The following is a 22068-nucleotide window of genomic DNA, read 5'->3' as shown; positions in this document are numbered from 1 at the left end:
AAGGTCAATCAGTAGGTCCCTGAATGGCCGTCATGTTGCGACACGGGACAAGGGCAAAGATGGAGACCAACGAGACGACAGTACTAACGAAAATATGGGAAGAAAACGAAGCGAAAGAGATGGAGTGCCACCATTTGTAACTTACATTCCTTGCTGGAGATACGTTGATGACAGTGAAAACGATCTACTTTTCTCTTCTTTCTCACTAAGTGTAGGAAACATGATGAACTTACTTCTCTGGTCTATTAATGAGAGTTCTGAAAATGGTCTATTCAGTTTCTAACTTGCCATACCGATAAAGTCACCGTTGAACTTCTCCTAGACGAACACGACTACAAGTAGTGTCTAGTGAGTCTAAAGGAAAGAGCTGAATTGAAGAAAGTCATCCTTGCCGTTTTGTTGAACGTTGTCTTCAATTCAAGTAGCAGTGAAGAGAAAAGAAGAAACTTGACGTGGAAGTCCGCAGGGCCAACACCTGCAAGAAGGTATTCAGCTGCTTGACGGAATGGTGCAGCAAAGGAGTAACTCACTGTTTGAACTTTGGACTTTGATCTACAGGTCATGAACCGCTACTGAACAATCCACAGTTGTAAAAGGGGAACTCCACGAAAAAATGAAACTTTGATAGCCTGTAGAGTTTCGGGCGCTGAGTCGAATGGTCTTGGTCCGAAGTCTCTACGACGAAGCGTTCTTGAGATATTTCACTTTGAAATTGCAAAAACGGGGGCCGCGCCCTGACGTCATGCGGCCATTTGGTTACATCATCACGGGCTGCCTACGTCATTGTGGCAAAGTCGTTTCTCTTCGCCAGTTTACAAGCACTAATTTTAGTTGGTATTTCAAGGGAAGATGGGCGATTCCGAACAATCCTCTGTCCCCAGCAATGAAGGCAGCGATGCTGAGGCCAGTGAGGACGACCAACAGCCCACCGCCGCGTATGGTTGGGGCAGGGAGCCCAGATACTCTGCTGAGGAGCTGCCATCGCGTGTAACAAATGTGGAGGAAGAAGATGCGTCAGCAGCTGCGTCCGACAGAAGACGAGTAGCTTGGCCACCAGAATCTCGATTCGTTTGGGACTCCGACTGGTGCGAGCGTGGACAAAAGTGTATAGCCATGCCCAGCCCGCGGGAATGATTTTGCTGGTAGGATGCTGCCGTCGCTGTCGACAAGACGGCCCAAGGTTTCTTGCGTAGCGGACCTCGCAGATTACGAGATCGTATCCTTGCATTAGGCTGTGCTCATCACTGCTCTTCGAGGTTATCTCGACATGCAGAAGCCGCCAATGCCAGTGACAGAAGAGTCTGACATTAGGTAAGCCTCAATTAGTTTGCCTTGACTTGTCTTGTGAGGATCGCGTATCAGCATGATACACTTATTCTTATTTTTTGGGGGAAATTTATTGTTGTCAGGCGCACTACAGTAGGCGTCGCACAAGAAACACATTGTACTGGTAGTTATCACAAGTTTCATGCATGACACAAACAAATTTCTCTTTGCTCCGAGTATGTCTTGACTTATCTTGTGAGGATCGATGCGCGTAATGTTTTGTGTGTAACTAATTATTGTTGTCAGGCATAGCACGAACAACGTTGTTCTGTACTATAGACCGTGCTATCACAAGTTTTCATACATGACTCACATTTGTCTTTGTCATTTTCCCTTGGATTGGTACAAGATCTACAAAGTATGGTAGGTAGTGTTCTGTTGGTGAAGAGAGCACTGCACACAGTTTATGAGCACCATGGGTGCATTAATTTTGATCACACCCGAACCCATACTTTATCGTTTCAAGCGATAGACTTTGTCAATAAACTCGTTTTCTAGTATACCATGGCATGCAACGTACAAGCGTGGGGTCAAGAAAGCGTACACCAAAATAATGCACAAATTCTGGCAGGAGAGTAAGAAATCTGTACTTTCTGACCAAGATATCTCTGTACTAGAAGGTAATCGAACGCGTCCTAATCAGTATTCATCCCCCAGATCATTGGAATTCAATTTGAAATCAGCAATTATGGTAAATTCTACAAGACCCTCCATCTTTGTACCAGTGGACACTAAATTAGTATGGCGCGCGCACTGAAAGTGCAGGTAGGTACCGGTAGGTGCAATACAGCGCATATGTAGAGTAAATGAGTATTTGACTATAATAATTATTACGGTACAGCAATGTGGTATGTGTACAAGCACTCATCATACACATTCCATATGACATTCTGTGTTTGTGTAGATCTCTACGCTATGCGGCACACAGGCAGTACACACTATGTACACGGCAAATTGGGCAAGCACGTTCGTTGTCGTCTTCCAGCCTGCGTTGTGAATACCATCAGGCAAAGATATCCAAATCCTGCACCACCTCAGCCTTCTCAGGAGGCTTCCACCTGGAATTTGGCAGGGAAACACGCTTCTCCAAGGCAGGAACATGGAGGTTGCCATTTGCAACCGCTACCACCTCACACATGAGCTTGTCAACATACTCATAGCTCTTTCTGTCGTATAATTTTCTATTTGGCCACAGTCTTCTTTATGCTTTGAGAACTGGACTTTATACCTTCCTATCGCGGTCTTTTTGGTTGTGCTGTGGCGACGGTTGACATTGACGTCGTCAAGAGCTGCGAGATGTGCGTGTCCAATCATCCCCAGAATTGAGAAACGAATGCGTTTAAGAATGTAGTTTGGCATGACACTGTGATATACCTGCATGGCAAAAAGAATGTGGAGAAAACACACTTGCTTAGACAATATACTGCTGTATGAGAAAATGGAAACTTCACCGTACAGGACGACTCTTGTTCTCAATTGCATTGTTCGTTTCATTCCCTGTGTTGCCCATAAGAGACGGGAGCAAAAATGTTGCAGCAGATGTTTGTTGTCTTCTGGCGTGGAGTGGTGGCGTCATTAGATGTACACATAGTCATTTCACTAAGTATACCACTACTACAGCATATGTACTATCCTTAGGCTAGCGTGCGTGCGAGTGAGTTTGAGTATGTGGGTGCGTATGTGTGTGTGTGTTGTTGTGTTTGTGTGTGTGCACGCACACGCACGCGCGCGCATGTGGGTGATGGTGTGAGTGCATGTGTATAATATGTGTAGTTCCCACTGTATTCCTTGCACAATAGGTCTTCACTTACTTTTCTTTCGCATACAACCAGAACCCATTCCTTGTTCGAAATTAGATTTTTTTGGCCTGGTGATCCCGCAAGCGTGGAACTCGGAGTGTAATATATTTTTGTTTCACTTTACTTGCACTATTCCAAGGCTGTCCAGACTTCTAACAACTGCTCTGAGTGATATGGTATTCATGCAACCATGCCTAGAAGTAGGGTAGCTGTTATAAATAGAGACATATCCACGCAATCAACTTACACTGGTTCAGTTTGGCAGGATTGGTGAGACAGTTCGTCGTGCATGCTGCCTACACATCGCAAGCAAACAGTTCTGTAACCTTCGTACTTGCTGGGGGTCTGTCTGTTTGCGTCCCAGTTGATGACAGATGTGCACAGTTTGAGTACTGGTATGCGCAAAGTTACTGGGGTAATATCGTTCATCAGCTAGCTGCAATCGGAGTTGATGGGGTGATGTACTCTTCTGATCCTGATGGGACGTATCTCGCCCTGCTTTCTCAGTTGCAGCTTGTTGAGTTCGCTTTGCTGGAGGCTCACGGTTCGGAGGGCACTGGTACACTGATGAGGGCTTTCCTGGACGGCGTACTCGTCAAAACTCAGCTCTCAAGTCCCTCTGGATCATAAATGCAGCGAGCAAACATAGCTCGTGCTGCGAAAATAGGCTTGAAATTTTCACGACGCATTGCAACATCTCGGCGCTTTGCCAGGTCTCCATCCTTTGGGAATTTGAGAAAACTAACCCCAGGAGGATGATGTGATACTGGCACAATCAACAACACAACAATTTGGCATTGCAGCGGCTCAGGCGACTTGGCAAACTACTTTCTGAAGTGACTTTCCCGTCCGTGCGCCAAGCCCTTGAGTAGCCTGTTTTTTATTTGCAACCGCGGGAAAAATCGAGGTGCAAAAAGATGACGACGACACAATTGTTTTGTTGGGAATTTGCAACCTTATTTGGATCTGAACTGGCGTGTGCTGGAGGAATCCTTGTTCATAACTTGGTTTGCTGCTGAGGTATGTCCCTTTGTCACCTACCGTATTTCCACAAATAGTAGGCCGGTCTACTATTTTTTCAACCTCGTCCTAACCCGGCCTTATAATCGAGGACGGTCTTGTATTCGAGGACGGTCTTTTATTCTTTCAACCCAGTTTGACCCCGGTCTTCTATTTCTCGCCACACAGTTTTACCCCCGTTCTTCCAATTTCTTCTACACAGTTTGAGCATGGTCTTCTATTTTTAACACAAGAACAAAGACTCATTTAGTAGGCCCGGTCTTCTAATCGGAGACGGTCTTTTATTTTTTCAATCGCCCCCTGCCCCGGCCTTGTATACGAGGAAGGCGTTGTACACGAGGACGGCCTTTTATTTGCGGAAATACGGTATGTCACTTTAGCTGAGGTTCGTTGCGCCCAACTGTAGACCATGAAGACCTGTGTTTGCACTATATATTTTTTCGTCGTAATCGTACCATCAACTTGCTTGTCGTGCTGGAGTGGATAGCATATAGCGGACACTCTCGGCTTATGCTCTAAGCCAAAGGTAGATATATTTGGGTTTGGATTCCCAAAGCACATCCCAATTATAGCAATAAAAACTGCTTTATGGCAGTTTTCTAAAAAAAGTTATTGTGTTCTAGTCCATGGACCCCGTCTAAAAAGTAAGAAATTAACGAAATGTGATAGCCAAAAATTAAAATTTCACACAAAGCCTCACAATAATCACAACACTTGAAATGCTGCTTTCAACACTAAACTTGTACTGCACCAACAATTGGCAACATGCAGTCATGCATGCATAGGAAAGAGGATCACGAGGGGAAAAGGTCTTCTACATGTAGCTTTTCATTCTGTGTGTGATTATTGTGAGGTTTTGTGTGAAATTTTAATTTTTGGCTATCACATTTCGTTAATTTCTTACTTTTTAGACGGGGTCCATGGACTAGAACACAATAACGTTTTTTAGAAAACTGCCATAAAGCAGTTTTTATTGCTATAATTTCTTTTGTTTTTTCTGTCACCAATCAATGGAATGCCTTATATCAATATGTAAATGATGGTCTTCACATCATATCAATACCGTATTATATGCATTGATGTGCAAGCCTTTTCTTGCAGAAAATGGCACTATAGTTTTTTTTGTAGCATGTTCTTCTGCGGGGAAACATGTGAGTAGTGGTGGACCGTGGTGATATTTTTTTTATACAGACGTCATTCTGTGCATCTTGCTGTAGCAGAATTTCATGACTGTCATAAAATTGTCTTGCCTTTCAGATATTTCAGATTTCCCCACCCTCGATCAGATTTATTTGAGAAATGGAACCAGGTGCGTGTCGCAGATGTTTTGTTGATTCTGTGTTTATAATGGTTTATAATCATGGGTTATCGTGATAAGGTCATCCTGCATCATACATGTATTGCACTGAAATCGTAATCCTGTTGATGTCGATACAACTTTTGGAAGTAGTTCAATGACCTCAAACTGTTAGTCCACGATTTTCTAAAACAACACAGCAAAGGAGGAACAATAAACATGTATTAAAATGTAAACAAACACATTGCAGAGTCCGACACCTGGTTCCAACAACTACACTGATCCTGAGGACAAAAGGGGCAAAGCTATGGTTGGAGGTACTGAGAGATAAACAAGGCACTCCATAATAATACAATCTTACACATCTTTCGGTGAGCATTAATGATATCCAGTCGACCCTCTTTAGGACGAACACCAAGGGACCGATGGTATTTATTCTGTGAGTTTGTCTAAACCTGTTTTATAACCAGTGAATACAATTATTTCTCCAATAGACATACGAATAGATTTCTTCTACAGCGAAAGATTTTAAGCCACACCAACTCATTGACTAGTCTCGTATGAAACAAATGAGTCACTAGAGAGGTTCTGCAAAACGAAAATGCGTACAAACTTTCGTTCTACATCATGAAGTGCGAAACTTCGCACGAACTTTCGCAACTTTGGACGCGAAAATTGCAGGGAACGCGAAATGAACTCTCGTACACACTTTCGTGAGATCAAGTCATGGCGTACGTGCACTTGGCCTGCGCAAACTACGAAAATGTGCAGAACGCAAAGTTCTTGCAAAAATTCGTACACACTTTCGCAAGGACTGTCGCGAAATTTCGTTCGAATTTTCGTTTTGCAGAACCTCTCTACTGAACGTTTCTTTAGCAACATGACGGCAACTGAAACAGCAACAGAGAAAGTACGATACATGTACAGCACATTCTTGCAGGTACTACAAAGAGATTGCAGATCGTAATTCTTGCTTTGGCGGCACGAAACTTTATTCGGGGCAGTGCAATCTCGGCGGTACTCACAAATAATTAATCAAAAAGCCCAGACTCGAGTAAACAAATCCAATCATACAAGTACGAGATCTTCACGAGACTGCACGCATTGGCTTGTTTCGTATGAAGCAAACAAGTTTACTGAACCTCTCCACAATGGAGATTTTCCCTGATATGCGAATTTATTTTGCAAACTCGGTCAATGGGTCCTTGAACCTTTCCCTCCAGATTGGGAACTGCCAACGATAGTATGCCACTGACCAGTGCCTTACTTGTAACGTATCAATGTACATTCAATGAATATGAGTATTTCGACAACACATCTAACATAAGCCTTACCGTCAAGAAGGTGAACTCGCGTTCTTCGCACACTGTAGACAAGGGCAAAGAGATAAAAATGGATCTAAATCCGAATAAAATCAGCGCACGTTTCCGTAAATGAAAGGGTGAGCATAAGCAAATGAATCGAAGGAAACCGGTCAACTCAGAGATCACCTGTCATCGAGTATTCCGTAAAAGGAGGCCTCGGCAGCGGAAAAGCTAAATTTAGAAAAGAGATCCTGTCAGCTTTTCCATTATTTATTGCATTCCGCCCAAAATCAGCACACTTTTCGTAAATGAAAGAGTCAACACAAGCAAATGAATCAAAGGGAACTGGTCACCTCACCTGTCATTGAGTAATATTCCGCGAAAGGAGATCTCAGCAGCGCCGAAACGAAAAAAGCCAGGCCAGGAGACGAAATATCCAAAACAGCTCATACAAGAAGAAGTTCCAAAGGAGGAAGTTAGTTCCTCGCGCATGCACATCCGAACACGGAGTACGGACTGCACTGCAACACAATGTCTGCCGTGCAAGTGCACAGCACGCGGCTACCACCCGTTGGTAGATCTAATACCGAGCACTTTACGTAGAGACTTACGTAGCCTAAGTGAAATACCGAGCACCTTACGTAGAAACTTACGTAGCATAGCGGTGTCGTTTTTCTTGCCATGTGAACACAATAATAGAAAAGCTGACAGGATCGCTTTTCTAAATCAGGCTATGCAAAATGGAGCGGCCCACAATTTCGTGGAGGTATGTCGAATTGTGTGGAATTTTGCACTAAAGTAATTGTGCTTGAACAAGGACGTTTTGGCTGCTTATTTTCCTTGGGCACCTCTACATTGCAAACTAGTCCCCTTGCTGTTTTGTCTTCGACATCTATACGGAATTTCTATGTAAGTCGTGTAATTGGGGCCCAGATTTTAATCAAAATCCAGCAGTATTCCTGGCTGCTGATCTAGTTTGCTAAAGTTCTGGCTGTAAGTAGTCTGTGGAACAGTTTCTTTTGTATGTACCATGGTAGGACGTTCATTACATAATTATAGATGGAGTACATAGTCAAAGAAACTTTTTATGTACAGTCAACTTTGCTTATAACGACACCTGGCGGGGCATCAGAAAAGTGTCCTTATTCGCGAAGTGTCGTTATACCCGAAGTCTCATTATATGTGTTACAGTTGGATGGGACTTTGCTCTGGGCATGAAAATTCTGTCGTTATTCGCGAATTGTCGTTATGTCCGCAGTCGTTATTAGCGAAGTTGACTGTAGTTTAGCACAACTGCACAGAAGTGCAGGGCCTGAAAGAAAAGCAAGCGCTGGAGACGCAGGGTCCGCAGCATGTGCGAATGCATTGTGAGAGCATGTGTCTTCGAATTCAGCATCATTCACATATACACACTCACACACACACACACGCGCATGCGCGCACACGCACACACACATACAAACACGTATCACACACACACACACACACACACACACACACACACACACACACACACACACACACACACACACACACACACACACACACACACACACCATTGGACCATTGGACGCCCATCGCCGGAGGCGATGATAAAGATGCTACAGCAGAAGCCATAGAAGCACACACACACACACACACACACACACAGACACGCGCGCGTCATCTGGCGCGGGTTGCGGGTTGGGTGTTGCATACTGAACATTCTGTACTTGCAGCCTTATCTTGATCATGTGTGATAGTTGTGTCACAGGTTTTTGCCGTATTTTCTGGATTCTCTGTGCTTTCTGTAGATGGTCTTGCGCGCTCGTCATCAACAGCACTAGGTCCAGTGGGCCAATCAGGCTGAATGGCATCATCCAGCTGTGACTGGGGTGTAGGTAAGTGTCTCTGCGTGCTCTGGTGGTCGACTTGTGGCTTCTGGCCTTCAATCATTGTTCTTGCACGGGACCTCAGCCTGCCTCGCATACCCTGTGGTTCACTCGTGTTGGCAGGCTGTGATGCACAGTGGAATCCTTGATGTGGCTCTCGGCCTATGTTGTTGCACGCGACGATATTGCCACTGATGGGCTTTGGTGTGATGCTCTGACTAGATGTACCATGAAAGCCTCTTGATTGGTCTCCGTAGTACATTCGCCTGCCTGGCTCGTTTTTGTCGATATTATCCACTGTTGCAATGGAGAACTTTGCGTGAGGTATCTCACTGTTCATTCTGAGCTCTGATTTCTTATCAATGATGGTCTTTTGATATCGCTTGTAGGAGTCGCCACCTGCTGTTGCGCCGACTCGAGCTAGTACTCGCATGAGCTCGCTGGAATTGCTTTGTGCATCCACAAAGTCCGAAAGAACAAGCTGGAAAGGGTAAGTGCATGCTGGTGTGCTTGCATGCATCATGCATGATAGAACAAACAAGCACCGGATCCTCTTTGCACGGTGGTTGGATGCTTGACTTCCTTCTGACTCCGATTGGCCGTACATCATCAGCCAAATGTTTCCCCACAACTCCCTGTCCACACTATCCACCACTGCGTCCAGCTTCATTTCCGACAGTGAAGTTAGGTCGTTATGCTCTTTGTGCTTGAATTCTTGTGCTTGACTTTTGATTTATGAGTGCATTGCAGCCGACAGCTCTGATACGAAGGATGATGGGCCACTGGGTTGGCTTGTGTGCTGTGTGTGCTGGGTTTCATTTTGTGCTCTGTGTTTCAGGGTCTGGGATCGTGCAACGGCGAGGAAATTGTATAAGCACAGAACTGTGTCACACCCTGTACGATACAGGAGCGTACCTCGTTTCTTACTGGTACCATATGACCCATGACTGAGATGAGCGCCAAGCTTCGAAATAAGGCTGGACAGTAGCCACCGGTTGTTGCAGTCGATGGATGGTGAAGAAATCAGCAGCCGTTGCCAGAAGAAGAGAACGGTTCTCGAGGAATGCAAGACAGACGAATCTTGCTGTTGCCAGCAATGCGGACTCCTCGGGTGAGGTGCATTGGTGCATTTCGTCTGTTATACGCTGCACCAGGCTCTCCAGCTTGAAGTCAGTAATCTGACTGTCCACCATATCCAGTTGGCCTTTATAACAGGCTAGGCAAAAAGCACTATCCGCGGTGACCGTAAGACCACGCTCAGTGTGCAGCTGACGCTGAACTGCTCCGACGTTCGGACATTTACGCTTAACACCCCTTATTTGTGCGCCACACATGGTGCATGTGGGCCTGTTGCTATCATGTAGCTGCATGTTATGCCGGTTGCAGAGACCCGCTGGCTGATCCTTTGCGTTTACTTTCACGTAAAGCTTCTCGGCCAGCTCTACTGCTTGTAGTGAAACTGTGACATGCCGTGGCAAATCACAACCATCTACTGAGCAGTCTGGTATTGTTGCGGATGCTGGTGCCGGTGCTGCTGGTGCTGCTGCTGCTGCAACATGCTGTGCAGGCACGCACGTTGTCAGTGACAGGCATTGGCTCTGCTGAATGATTTATGAGCCTTTTCATGCATTTCTTGCAGATACATGCATTTCGTGGTATTGTAGGGTGATGTGCATATTCCCAGCATTGCGTGGTATCGGGGTGGGCATATCTGCCATCAAGGGGAACATCTTGGCAGGCTACACATGGTCCGCATTGCCTGTCAGGATGCAGTTTCGAGCCCTGGCTTTGGCGGCCCATTTGGACTTGGTCACAGTGCGGACACTCGTTGTTTCTTCCTGGCCTATAGCAACACCATCTGTCCGCCCATTCGCGTAGTTTTATCAGAGATAGAGCCTTGCAAAATAAGACGGCCCACAATCTCCTGCGACGTATTTACGAAATGGGAAATTGAGAAGAGAAACAAAAAGGCACCGCAACGACTTGAGATGTCGAATATCGAGGTGCACTTTCGAAAAATGTGCTCATCGCTCACCCTTATAACACCATAACGGCGCAAAAGCAATCGATATAGGAGGATAAGCCTGTATTCTCGAGGTAACCAATAGTCGAAAATTGAGAATAATTCGGTATGTCACTAAATTCGTCTTCAAATTTCCCGCGGTTGCAAATAAAAGTGCAACTTTTAGACGACTTTTTTGAACTTGGCGCACGGACTGTTTCGTCCTGAAGAAAGTGAGATTCAAAATCCAAGTATTTTCGCACATTGCCACAATGACGTCACACATACATTGGTATGGGGCGTGGCTAAAATTGAAATATCTCAAGAACGCTTTCTCGTAGAGACTTCGGACCAAGACCATTCGACTCAGCGCCCGAAACTCTACAGGCTATCAAATTTTCATTTTTTCGTGGAGTTCCCCTAACTAGACCGATAAGATGTAGCACTCGGTGCGAGGACAGGGTCAGGGGAGTGAAACGAATGATCCAGTCGCTAACGTGAGCCGTTTTTGAAATACATCCATTATGATTTATGTCAACCACTGAACCAGGTCAGTCAGTGCAGTACATGGCGGATTTCTACCTCTGGACTGGAGTAGGCATCATCACAGTGTGCTATATCAGTGATACTATTGCTGTAGGGGGATTTCAAATAGACCTATAGCGCATGATTGTATTTTTACTTACTGAGTGAGTTGTCCGTTCGGTGAAATCTTCCTCAAACGTTGGCGGTGTAGGCTGACTGGAGTAAGTAGGTCGTTTAGAGAAGGAGAGCGTTGTGCTGAACTTGTTACTCACTGAGAGAACGTTGTGCTGAACTTGTTATTCACTGAGAGAGCGTTGTAGCCACTACAGACTGATTAGTAGTTGAGAGAACGAGTAACAATGACTGGAAAGGATAATGCACGACTAACAAAGGTAGGTAGGCACTGTTCAACAACGCGAAGGACTAAAGGGACGCTGGTCTAGGAGGGCGGCAGTTTTTGCACCGTGGCAACCAGGAGTGCGCGCACGCGACAGCCACCAGCGCAAAGCGTTGTGTAGGCTGCGGAAGTGCGGAGATATATCCGGAGAGCAGGGAGAGCGACGACACTTCGCCGTGACCCAGGTGAGCGGCTGAGCGCATACATCTCGTAACTCAAAGACAGTGCAGAAGCGAAAAAAGCACTGTCTTTGAATGAACAAGACGTTGGATTAATAATAGTTCCTGAAAGTCACTCTACTTGGATTGGTTGGAACTAGCTTCTTTGCTAACTGTAATGATTTTGTTGAGGAGCGGTTTGAATTCGTTACTTTTCACGACAGCCTGACTTCTGGCTTGCAGTAGAGCTCTCCTTCCGATCCTGTCAATGGTCTCAGATTTGAAAGAAAAATACTCGAACAGTGATATTATTATTCTATACATCGCTTGTGGAAGGAAAGGGCGAGTGCTGGCAATCACTCAGTCTTCGCAAGTAGAGAATGTCCCTGCTGATTACCAGCTGAGAGACAGCTATTCTGTGCTGTGAAACGAAGGGACGATTCTTGAAGTGGAAGAACAATCGTACTAGATGTGATGATCTACTTGTAGGCAATGTCACCCACAGTGTGTACAAACCTGTAGGCTAAAGCCGGTGTTACACTGGGGTTTTCTGGATCTTCAAAGCACCAGAAGTAGTATGTGTACTGTTGAAAGCGCCCATTCCGTCTTGGAGGTGTGCATCACATTGACATTGTGCATGCGGTCTTTTACTAGTACATGTGTTTGGTCAGGGTCTCATCTGTGTGTGTGTCTGTCTCTCTGTTTGCTTGTGTGTCGGTGTGTGTGTGCGCGTGCGTGCGCATATGTGCTTATGTGTCTTCATGTGTGAGCAGTGTGTACTTTGAATGTGCCGTGCACAACTGTTTTGTGTGTGTATGCGCTTGCAATTGCCTTGCATGCGCTTTGAACATGTGTTCGTGTACGTGCTCCGCAGGACTTGTGATTTTGCCTGACCTTTGAAACCAATTGGACTGCCTGCCCTGGCAAGGGACTCTTATTGCCTAGCTTGTTGTTATGGCGGCATCAACAGTAGCACGTAACGCCACTCGACCTGTCGTTGCTTCACAGCGGCTGCTTTCTCGCTCCCGCTGTATCAGTTCGGCGTATTGCCCAGCTGCACCGTGTGGTGAAACAGCATACCGGTGCTCCCTGCTCAGTAGCTGTTGTCAGTACCAGGAACTTGGTGAGTGTAGCGGACACAGGTCGTGGCGAGTACACTGCGTCGCTGGTGACACACCATCACTGGCAATGCCCCGCGTCACGCAGTGCAGCGCGTCACTATTCCGCTCCACCGCGTGTCACAACCGCAGCGTTGCAAGGGCTGCTAGCGCAAGTGCAGCGTCTCCAGCAGGAACAGCGCAGCAACGGTGGCGGAGCACTGAGCCCGGAGCAGAGGTCCCCATTGGCTTCCGCTTGTCATATGCTGTGCGCTGCGATCGGGTCGTTGCTCAGCACCATCCCTTACTTGCTGCAGCAATGTTCCCGTTACAATGCTTACCCGGGTGTAGCCAGCAACGGACTGCGATCTAGTGTATCCATATTCTCCACGTGTACATTGGCGCTTGATGACATCATCAAGTCACTGCTTACGTCATCGAATACTAAGAGAGATTTCGCACAGGCTGTGTCAGCACTTGAAGAACATTCAGAGCTGCTCAGGGATCACGCGCAGCTTTTTAAAGTCATCTACGCTGTCGTGCAAGTGGACAAGACTGGCGACCTGATCGTTGATCATACTCAGTTTCCGGACGACTTTCTGGACACTGCTGAGAGTATGGAGCGGAGAAGCTTCTATGGACGGTGCCTCGGCCTTCATGTAAGTCACTGTGAGAAGTAAGGTGACATTTGTATGTGTGCTCTGCGACCGTAGAGTACAATAGCTGTCCGTGGTCTTTTGGATACTCCTACCCGATCCCCCTTTGGTGCGTCCATGGAGCTATAAAGCCGAGACCTCTGGTCGGCTGAGCTTAATGGGCCCCACCACCACATGCACACTCCATTATTCACCCCAGTGTCTGGAGATAATGTGGATTTTGTAGAGAAAAAAAGAAGAAAAAAACATCCGAGTTTCAAAACAAACAAACAAAGGTTTTAGCATGCCATGTGCGGTTGACGTTGACGATTTGTTCTGTACCATGCTCAACACTCTCTTTTTGCTGCAGAGTGCCAGCTCTGAGCCTTCTAAGGCAGTCATCATTCACTTCCATGGTGGAGGGTTTCTGGCGCAAACGTCACAGTCACATGTGCTAGGTCATTGGAAACAAATGGGTGTGCTTTGCTGCCACCATGCTCCATCCATTTCTCCGCTGCCGTAGCCAATAAAAACTTCGAGAGAGCTTGGAAGCTCAGGGCCCTGCGCTATGCTTTGTTGCCTAGCTCATCGTGCATGTTGTTAGAGCTGATGGAAATGCTTTTTCCTTTGATTAGCTACATCATTGTTTTGCAAAAACGTTTCAATGAGATACTGAAGTACAAGTAACGTCTTCTGCATAGCTATGGGACCGGCGCTGACTCTGCCGATGACGGGCGTTCTGGAGTCGACGGGATGTCTGTCCTGACGTTTCCTGGGACCGGCGCTGACTCTGCCGATCACGGGCGTTCTTCTTCTTCTTATTATTATTATACTGACGGCAACTAACATCCATTCTGATTGCATTTACTCGTCTCCCTACTTCGTATTTCTTTCCAGAAAATCTCCCCATGCAGCAGGGAGTCGTTTACATAATATCACTCCCTGCTATACATATACATGACTGACTTGTCAGTTTGAGCACTCTGGCAAGGTACGTTCGGGCCTGATTGGAAATTTTTATTTTCATTGCTATCGGGTTCGGCCTCATTTTCTCTGTGCTGCGCTGATGAGTTCAAAAAGAACGAAACAGCATGCTGTCCGCAGATTGAGTGGCTGTATATACGTTATAATTATTACATAACCCCCCAAAGTGTGCAACGCCGATCCAGCTCTGTGTAGGGTCTTGGTCGAGCGGAATCGGATCTTCTGATGTCATGCGTACACTTCACACCAGCGCAAGGCCGGTCTCGAGGCAGGGCACCATTGTTTTTGATCCAAGAGTACCCGCGACTTCCCGGGTTCCCCTCGGATGTGTACGGTATTATGACGCAAAGATCCGATTCCGCTCGACCAAGACCCTATGCAGAGCTGGATCAGGCGTTGCACACTCTGGGGGGTTATGTACTCTTGTTATTATGCTATCGGCCTACATGCGATTTCCGGGCTGGTCGACAGGCGGCCCAGCCAGCCTGCTAGTGGGATCTCGGCCTCGCACACAAATCCACACAAAATTTAATGTTACTGCACTGAATGCATTCCCCCCATACACTTCGCATATACTCATTCTCTTGATGGTACCGTACTCTTGATGGTACGGGACAGGTACGGGATAGCGCCAGGCATGTCGATGGCAGAAACAAAATGTTGGTTTGCGTTGCGCAAACCGTAGTTAACCTACATGTCACAGAGCCGCATCTCCCGCATGGAGATGCCGTCCGCAGACACGCCAAAACCGGCTAAGTCTCATACGAGCTCCGCTAAAGTCGTACGCACTGCCGGGCTCCCGCGCGGGGCCCCACGCAAGCATTCGCAACCGCGATGCGCGTACGGCATGCCGTATAAGCCACCTATCCGCCTTGGGTGCAAGCTCACCCAAGGCCACCCTCGCAAGGCAGGAACACGTAAAGACATTCACCAGTTGTTTGTTGTGCCTGCCCGCCGCAGAAATTGTTTGAAATTGTCTCCTCTAAGCTTCCGTTCTCAGCGATAGTCTTACACCCACCATGGCTTTCTCGCAGGCACAAAGGGAGTCTATCCAGCAGATCGTGGCAGCAGCCCGCGAGGCTCAGCGGCAACGCACCGGAGAACGCCACGGAGCAAGAGGACGGTATGTGTGCTGATGAATTCACGCACTATACGCACATGGGTGACCCCTCCTGTATTTCGCACGTCTCGTTGGAGACAGTCGATCGGATAAGACGAATCGAGTACATAGATCTGGCAATACTGCTCCCGCTCCCTGCTCCCTCTTCTGCTCAGGCTCGCACGCCGTGTCAGCCTGTCCAGCCAAGAAATAAGAGCGAACAGCAATCAGCCCCGGCACTATTTTCTTGCATTCACCCGCCCCCTAACACCCTATGAACATTGCTGCATTACACCCCAACACCCCTATCAATATTGAGGCATTACACACTGAATTGCTGGCGCACCCAAATCCTGCATTTGTTCATTCTCTAATTAGCAATTTACGTGCCGGCTGTTGTATCGGGTTCACTGGACCCCGTGATGTGTCCGTACGCAGCCCGAACTTGTCTTCAGTGGCAGCACACCCCGAGGTCGTCGACCAGGACCTGGCCACGGAATGCAGTCGCGGCCACACCGCTGGCCCCTTCAACGCGTCGCCACTCGTCCATCTGCGCACCCCTGGCGTAGGTGTGGTCCCCAAGAAGTCGGGCAGCCACCGGCTCATCATGCACCTGTCCGCCCCCGAGGGGAACAGCGTCAAGTCGTTCATTGACAAGCAGGCCTACCATTTCTCTCTAATTACGATCGACATGATAGCAGACCATGTGCGCAGGACTGGACCTCTTGCACTGCGATAATTCAGCAGGGTGCACTGCCTGGGAGTCTGGCACGTGCCGACACGCCGGGGTCATGGCCCTGATATGCAGCACCATGCAACTCGCCGCTCGCCACAACTTCTGCCTGCTCGTCCGTCACGTCGCCGGCGTCGACAACAGCATCCCAGACGCACTCTCCCGGGCCAGTTCCAGCGCTTCCACCGTCTTGTTCCGACGCGGAGACTGCCCCATCATCACTCGCAAGTGCCCAATCCGACAACGGATAGTCGCATCCGTCTGCAGTTGGCCAAGTGCTCCAGCCGCCAATTCAAGCCCCCACCTACAGTTTCCGCTGTCAATGATTATCCATGCCCTGCCGGGGCAACCCTTCATGGTCTATCTTACCACTCTGTGGGCTTACCGGGCTTATCCGGCCCCTTAGAACACCCCTTTTTTGGGAGGAATGGTGGCCGACACCCCGCAGGCCCCGAACCGGCGACCGCTGTACTCGGGGGCGCTCCATATGTACGCGACACACGTGGCTCGTATGGCGCAAACAAAATAAGGGCCAGGCACCGCGTTGCCGTGCTACCGAGGCAAATTGTAGAGGGCGTTAAGCCTACCTAGCAGGTTGTATGTTTGCCCGTATACTAGGGGCACGGCTCCGCGAGCCTGACCTGCTCGCTGTCTTGTGCTCTGTATATCCAGGCTCGCAAGCCGCACGCATAACATCCCGCCGGATGTCCACCTCCCGCTGGAGGATCGCCTGCAGACACCACCGCCGCAAGCAACGGCTCCGCGAGCCAACGCTTCGCCGCCCGCTGTCTATTGTTCTGTGTGTCTATCCAGAGTCGCTAGCCCCACTCGCATAACATCCCGTCGGATGTCCACCTCCCGCCGGAGGATCGCCTGCAGACACCACCGCGCAAGCAACGGCTCCGCGAGCCAACGCTTCGCCGCCCGCTGTCTATTGTTCTGTGTGTCTATCCAGAGTTGCTAGCCCCACTCGCATAACATCCCGCCGGATGTCCACCTCCCGCCGGAGGATCGCTTACAGACACTACCACTGCAAGCTACGGCTCCGCCGAGCCAAGGCTTCGCCGCCCGCTGTCTGTTGTTCTGTGTGTCTATCCAGGGTCGCTAGCCCGGCTCGCATAACATCCCGCCGGATGTCCACCTCCCGCTGGAGAATCGCTTACAGACACTACCGCTGCAAGCTACGGCTCCACCGAGCCAATGCTTCGCCGCCCGCTGTCTATTGTTCTGTGTGTCTGTCCAGGGTCGCCAGCCCACTCGCATAACATCCCGCCGGATATCCACCTCCTTCCGGAGGATCACTTACAGACACTACCGCTGCAAGCTACGGCTCCGCCGAGCCAAGGCTTCGCCGCCCGCTCTCTATTGTTCTGTGTGTCTATCCAGGGTCGCTAGCCCCGCTCGCATAACATCCCGCCAGACGTCCGCCTCCCGCTGGAGAATCGCTTACAGACACTACCGCTGCAAGCTACGGCTCCGCCGAGCCAAGGCTTCGCCGCCCGCTGTCTATTGTTCTGTGTGTCTGTCCAGGGTCGCCAGCCCCGCTTGCATAACATCCCTCCGGATGTCCACCTCCCGCCGGAGGACCGCTTACCGCCGCAAGCCACGGCTACGCAAGCCAACGCTTACGTGCCACTCCATGCCTCCACCCGCAAGGCTAAGTATCTATGGATTAGGCCAATAGCAGAGGCTCCCAGCCCGCGGGGCTGGGGAGGAGGGGGAGAACCTCGGCCAAACCAGTGCAGGAACGCCCCGCCGAGGTCAGGGGGGAGATCTCCCACTAGCATAACCCACGGGTCCCCTGCTTACAATCCGCAGCCACGCCGCCGGGCCAGTGTGTTCCGGGAAGCGGGCCGCCGTTCGGCGACTCGGCGCAGCATGCATACACCGCAGCTTGGCCGCCGTGCCATGCTGCCTGTTTAGGGAATGTGCACGTGTGTGCATTTGTGTTGCATGCGCTTGTGCCTGTGTCCTCCTAGGCTCGCTAGCCGCCGCTCTCTCAGCGCGAGCAGAGCACCTGATTGCCAACTCGGTAGCCACTGGCACACAGCGCACGTACGCCCCAGGCTGGCGTGCATTCCTGGAGTTCATGGGTCGCATGCGCCGCGACGCACATCACCCAGATCAGAACGACGTCATGCTGTTCGCTGCCGCAATATCTCACTCAGTCAGTGCCAGCACTCTGAGAGTCTACCTGGTCGCGGTCAAATACCACCTCCTCCGCATGGGAGGCCCGGTCGGGGTTACATCCTCAAGCCGCATCACAGCCCTGCTCAAGGGCTTAGAGAGGGAGAGAGCGTCGCTCCCCAGGCATCCATCAGCACGCCCTCAGCGCCAAGCGATCACCGTCCACCAGCTGAAGGCTCTCCGCCAGTTCTTGGATCTGTCCTTGTACTCCCCGGCAGACAGACTAAGGCTATGGGCTGCTCTGACGACAGCCTTCCACGGCCTGCTGCGTGTGAGTGAGTACACGTCGCTGTCACCACACGGTCTCGGCGGCTTCAAGACGCTGAGGCGCGAACACCTCCAACTAGCCCAGCAGGAGGCCTCTCTGCAGCTCCAGAGGACAAAGACGCCTCAATTAACAGCAGGCGGCGAAGTAGCGCTGCACCGCTACGCTGACCCCGCACTATGTCCCGTCCGAGCCCTGCAGGCTGACGTTCGGTCCAGCAAATGGAGCAATGACAAGCAACCCCTCTTCAAGTTTCAGGATGCTCGCCATCTCACGCCGAACGACATCAATGCTGTCCTACACAAATGCTGTCCAAGCATCAGCGGCCATTCCTTACGCGCCGGGGGAGCCACACACACGGCAGATCGAGGCGCCCCAGAGTATGCCCTGACGGCTGCAGGCCGCTGGTCCATCGTACGTACATTCGCAGGCCCGCAGGCATGCCACAGCACTACTAGAGCCTGCATGTCGCAAGCCACTCGGTACCTTTATTGGAGGCACGGGTGCTGCCGATGGGCGCCGCATAGTGCACGCACATCGGCACCATTGAACTATTCATGTGTACTAAGATTTAGTGTTCCGCTGCCATAGCAACCTAGTAGTACACGTAGCCGTTCCGACGGCGCACGACCCCGCGGGTCGCTTCTGCTGTCCTTGCCTCTCTGATGCGTGATATGCGTACATCATTTATAATCATGACCTCATACTGAGTACATGTACGTCATACTTGATTACCGATCACAGGCTCATGATTATTCATGCTGGAATAAACGCTTGCGACACCCCACAGGCTCGTCTCTCTTGTGTGGCATGAGGGTTAAATGTTGGTTTGCGTTGCGCAAACCGTAGTTAACCTACATGTCACAGAGCCGCATCTCCCGCATGGAGATGCCGTCCGCAGACACGCCAAAACCGGCTAAGTCTCATACGAGCTCCGCTAAAGTCGTACGCACTGCCGGGCTCCCGCGCGGGGCCCCACGCAAGCATTCGCAACCGCGATGCGCGTACGGCATGCCGTATAAGCCACCTATCCGCCTTGGGTGCAAGCTCACCCAAGGCCACCCTCGCAAGGCAGGAACACGTAAAGACATTCACCAGTTGTTTGTTGTGCCTGCCCGCCGCAGAAATTGTTTCCCACCCTCCCGCACCGTTTAAAAGGCAGGAGGCACGGGTGCTGCCGATGGGCGCCGCATAGTGCACGCACATCGGCACCATTGAACTATTCATGTGTACTAAGATTTAGTGTTCCGCTGCCATAGCAACCTAGTAGTACACGTAGCCGTTCCGACGGCGCACGACCCCGCGGGTCGCTTCTGCTGTCCTTGCCTCTCTGATGCGTGATATGCGTACATCATTTATAATCATGACCTCATACTGAGTACATGTACGTCATACTTGATTACCGATCACAGGCTCATGATTATTCATGCTGGAATAAACGCTTGCGACACCCCACAGGCTCGTCTCTCTTGTGTGGCATGAGGGTTAACAAAAATATTGTGGCCAGCTGTCTTTGCTGGTACGGTACAGTACGGGATAGATACAGGATAGCGCCAGGCGTGACACAAACAAACAAACACACAAACAAACACCAAATTAAAGCTGTGTGGACCCTGGCTAGCGCCAGACGTTACTGAAGTAACGTCTTCTGCATAGCTACGGGAATAAAAAGATACTGGATCATTTGTGTAACACGGATGTGCACCAGGTTTTCATTTGGCCCCATATACAATAGTACAGTACTGCTCCATGACATACAGTCGCGTCACTCAAGTACGTGCCGGGCGTTGCGCAGCCCTAGACCTGCGAACACTGGGCTGCGAAATGGTGCAAGGCGCAAACTTGACTCACGTGACCGGATTTCATTGAGCATCACTGTACATAATATTAGTATTTAGAAAAGCGATCCTGTCAGCTTTTCTATTATTGTGTTCACATGGCAGAAAAAACGACATCGCTATGCTACGTAAGTTTCTACGTAAGGTGCTCGGTATTTCACTTAGGCTACGTAAGTCTCTACGTAAGGTGCTCGGTATTAGATCTACCAACGCGTGGTAGCCGTGTGCTGGGCGCGTGCACGGCAGACATTGTGTTCAGTGCATGCAGTCCGCGGATCCGTGTTCGGATGTGCATGCGCGAGGAACTTCCTTCTTTGGAACTGCTTCTTGCATGAGCTGTTTCGGATATTTCGTCTCATGGCCTGGCTTGTTTCGTTTCGGCGCTGCTGAGACCTCCTTTCGCGGAATATTACTCACACACAGGTGAGTTGACCAGTTGCTTTTGATTCATTTGCTTGTGTTGACTCTTTCATTCAGGAAAAGTGTGCTGATTTTGGGGCGGAATCCAATAAATAATGGAAAAGTTGACAGGATCTCTTTTCTAAATTTTGCTTTTCTGCTGCCGAGCTGCGAGGCCTCCTTTTACGGAATACTCGATGACAGGTGATCTCTAGTTGACCGGTTTCCTTCGATTCATTTGCTTATGTTCACCTTTCATTTACGGAAACGTGTGCTGATTTTATTCGGATTTAGATCCATTTTTATCTCTTTGCCCTTGTCTACAGTGTGCGAAGAACGCGAGTTCAACTTCTTGACGGTAAGGCTTATGTTAGATGTGTTGTCGAAATACTCATATTCATTGTACATTGGTACGTTACAAGTAAGGCACTGGTCAGTGGCATACTATTGTTGGCAGTTCCCAATCTGGAGGGAAAGGTTCAAGTACCAATTGACCGAGTTTGCAAAATAAATTCGCATATCAGGGGAAATCTCTATTGTGGAGAGGTTCAGTAACTTGTTTGTTTCATACGAAACAAGCCAATGGGTGCAGTCTCGTCTCGTGAAAATCTCGTACTTGTATGATTGGATTTGTTTACTCAAGTCTGGGCTGTTTGATTTGTGAGTACCGCCGAGATTGCACTGCCCCAAATAAAGTTTCGTGCCGCCAAAGCAAGAATTACGATCTGCAATCTGTTTGTAGTACCAGTAAGAATGTGGAGTACATGTATCGTACTTTCTCTGTTGCTGTTTCAGTTGCCGTCATGTTGCTAAAGAAAGGTTCAGTAGAGAGGTTCTGCAAAACGAAAATTCAAACGAAGTTTCGCGACAGTCCTTGCGAAAGTGTGTGCGAATTTTTGCACGAACTTTGCGTTCTGCACATTTTCGTAGTTTGCGCGGGCCAAGTGCACGTACGCTATGACCCGATCTCACGAAATTTCCTACGACAGTTCATTTCGCGTTCCCTGCAAGTTTCGCGTCCAAAGGTGCGAAGATTCGCACTTCATGATGTAGAGCGAAAGTTTGTACGCATTTTCGTTTTGCAGAACCTCTCTAGTGACTCAATTGTTTCATACGAGACGAGTCAATGAGT

General features: G+C 49.1%; 3 protein-coding genes and 2 long non-coding RNA genes across 7 annotated transcripts in view; 4 read left to right on the top strand and 1 right to left on the bottom strand.

The window, feature by feature from the left end:
- LOC135825940 (uncharacterized) overlaps positions 1-11553 on the bottom strand; it is a 36083-nt gene extending 24530 nt beyond the window's left edge. For both annotated transcript variants that reach the window (XM_065338581.1, XM_065338583.1), the window contains exon 1: positions 11306-11553. The gene's annotated coding sequence lies outside the window, so the exon portion shown is untranslated. The remainder of the gene's footprint in view (positions 1-11305) is intronic.
- LOC135825976 (uncharacterized) lies at positions 823-2559 on the top strand. The gene is made up of 2 exons (XR_010555183.1): positions 823-1311; positions 2231-2559. It is a non-coding gene; the product is annotated as an uncharacterized LOC135825976 (long non-coding RNA).
- Positions 7486-9735, top strand: LOC135826308 (uncharacterized). The gene is made up of 4 exons (XR_010555252.1): positions 7486-7512; positions 8540-8626; positions 9007-9107; positions 9456-9735. It is a non-coding gene; the product is annotated as an uncharacterized LOC135826308 (long non-coding RNA).
- Positions 11504-14351, top strand: LOC135826827 (uncharacterized). The gene is made up of 3 exons (XM_065339429.1): positions 11504-11536; positions 12673-13455; positions 13802-14351. Exons 1-3 carry the CDS (start codon positions 11504-11506, stop codon positions 13952-13954), a joined length of 969 nt encoding a protein of 322 aa, XP_065195501.1. The 3' UTR covers positions 13955-14351.
- A 727-nt stretch (positions 14352-15078) lies between these two features.
- LOC135825998 (uncharacterized) lies at positions 15079-20184 on the top strand. Of its 2 annotated transcripts, none has more exons than XM_065338633.1 (2): positions 15079-15538; positions 18227-20184. In XM_065338633.1, the coding sequence occupies exon 2, from the start codon at positions 18337-18339 to the stop codon at positions 19288-19290; it is 954 nt and encodes a 317-aa protein (XP_065194705.1). In that variant the 5' UTR covers positions 15079-15538; positions 18227-18336; the 3' UTR covers positions 19291-20184. The 2 variants fall into 2 exon arrangements, with proteins under 2 accessions (XP_065194705.1, XP_065194704.1); XM_065338632.1 differs by having other exon boundaries at positions 16920-20184.
- The last annotated feature ends 1884 nt before the right edge of the window (positions 20185-22068 follow it).

The sequence above is a fragment of the Sycon ciliatum genome, chromosome 10 (assembly GCF_964019385.1).
Source record: "Sycon ciliatum chromosome 10, ocSycCili1.1, whole genome shotgun sequence".
Lineage (NCBI taxonomy): Eukaryota > Metazoa > Porifera > Calcarea > Leucosolenida > Sycettidae > Sycon > Sycon ciliatum.
This window is presented reverse-complemented; position numbering and strand designations above follow the sequence as displayed.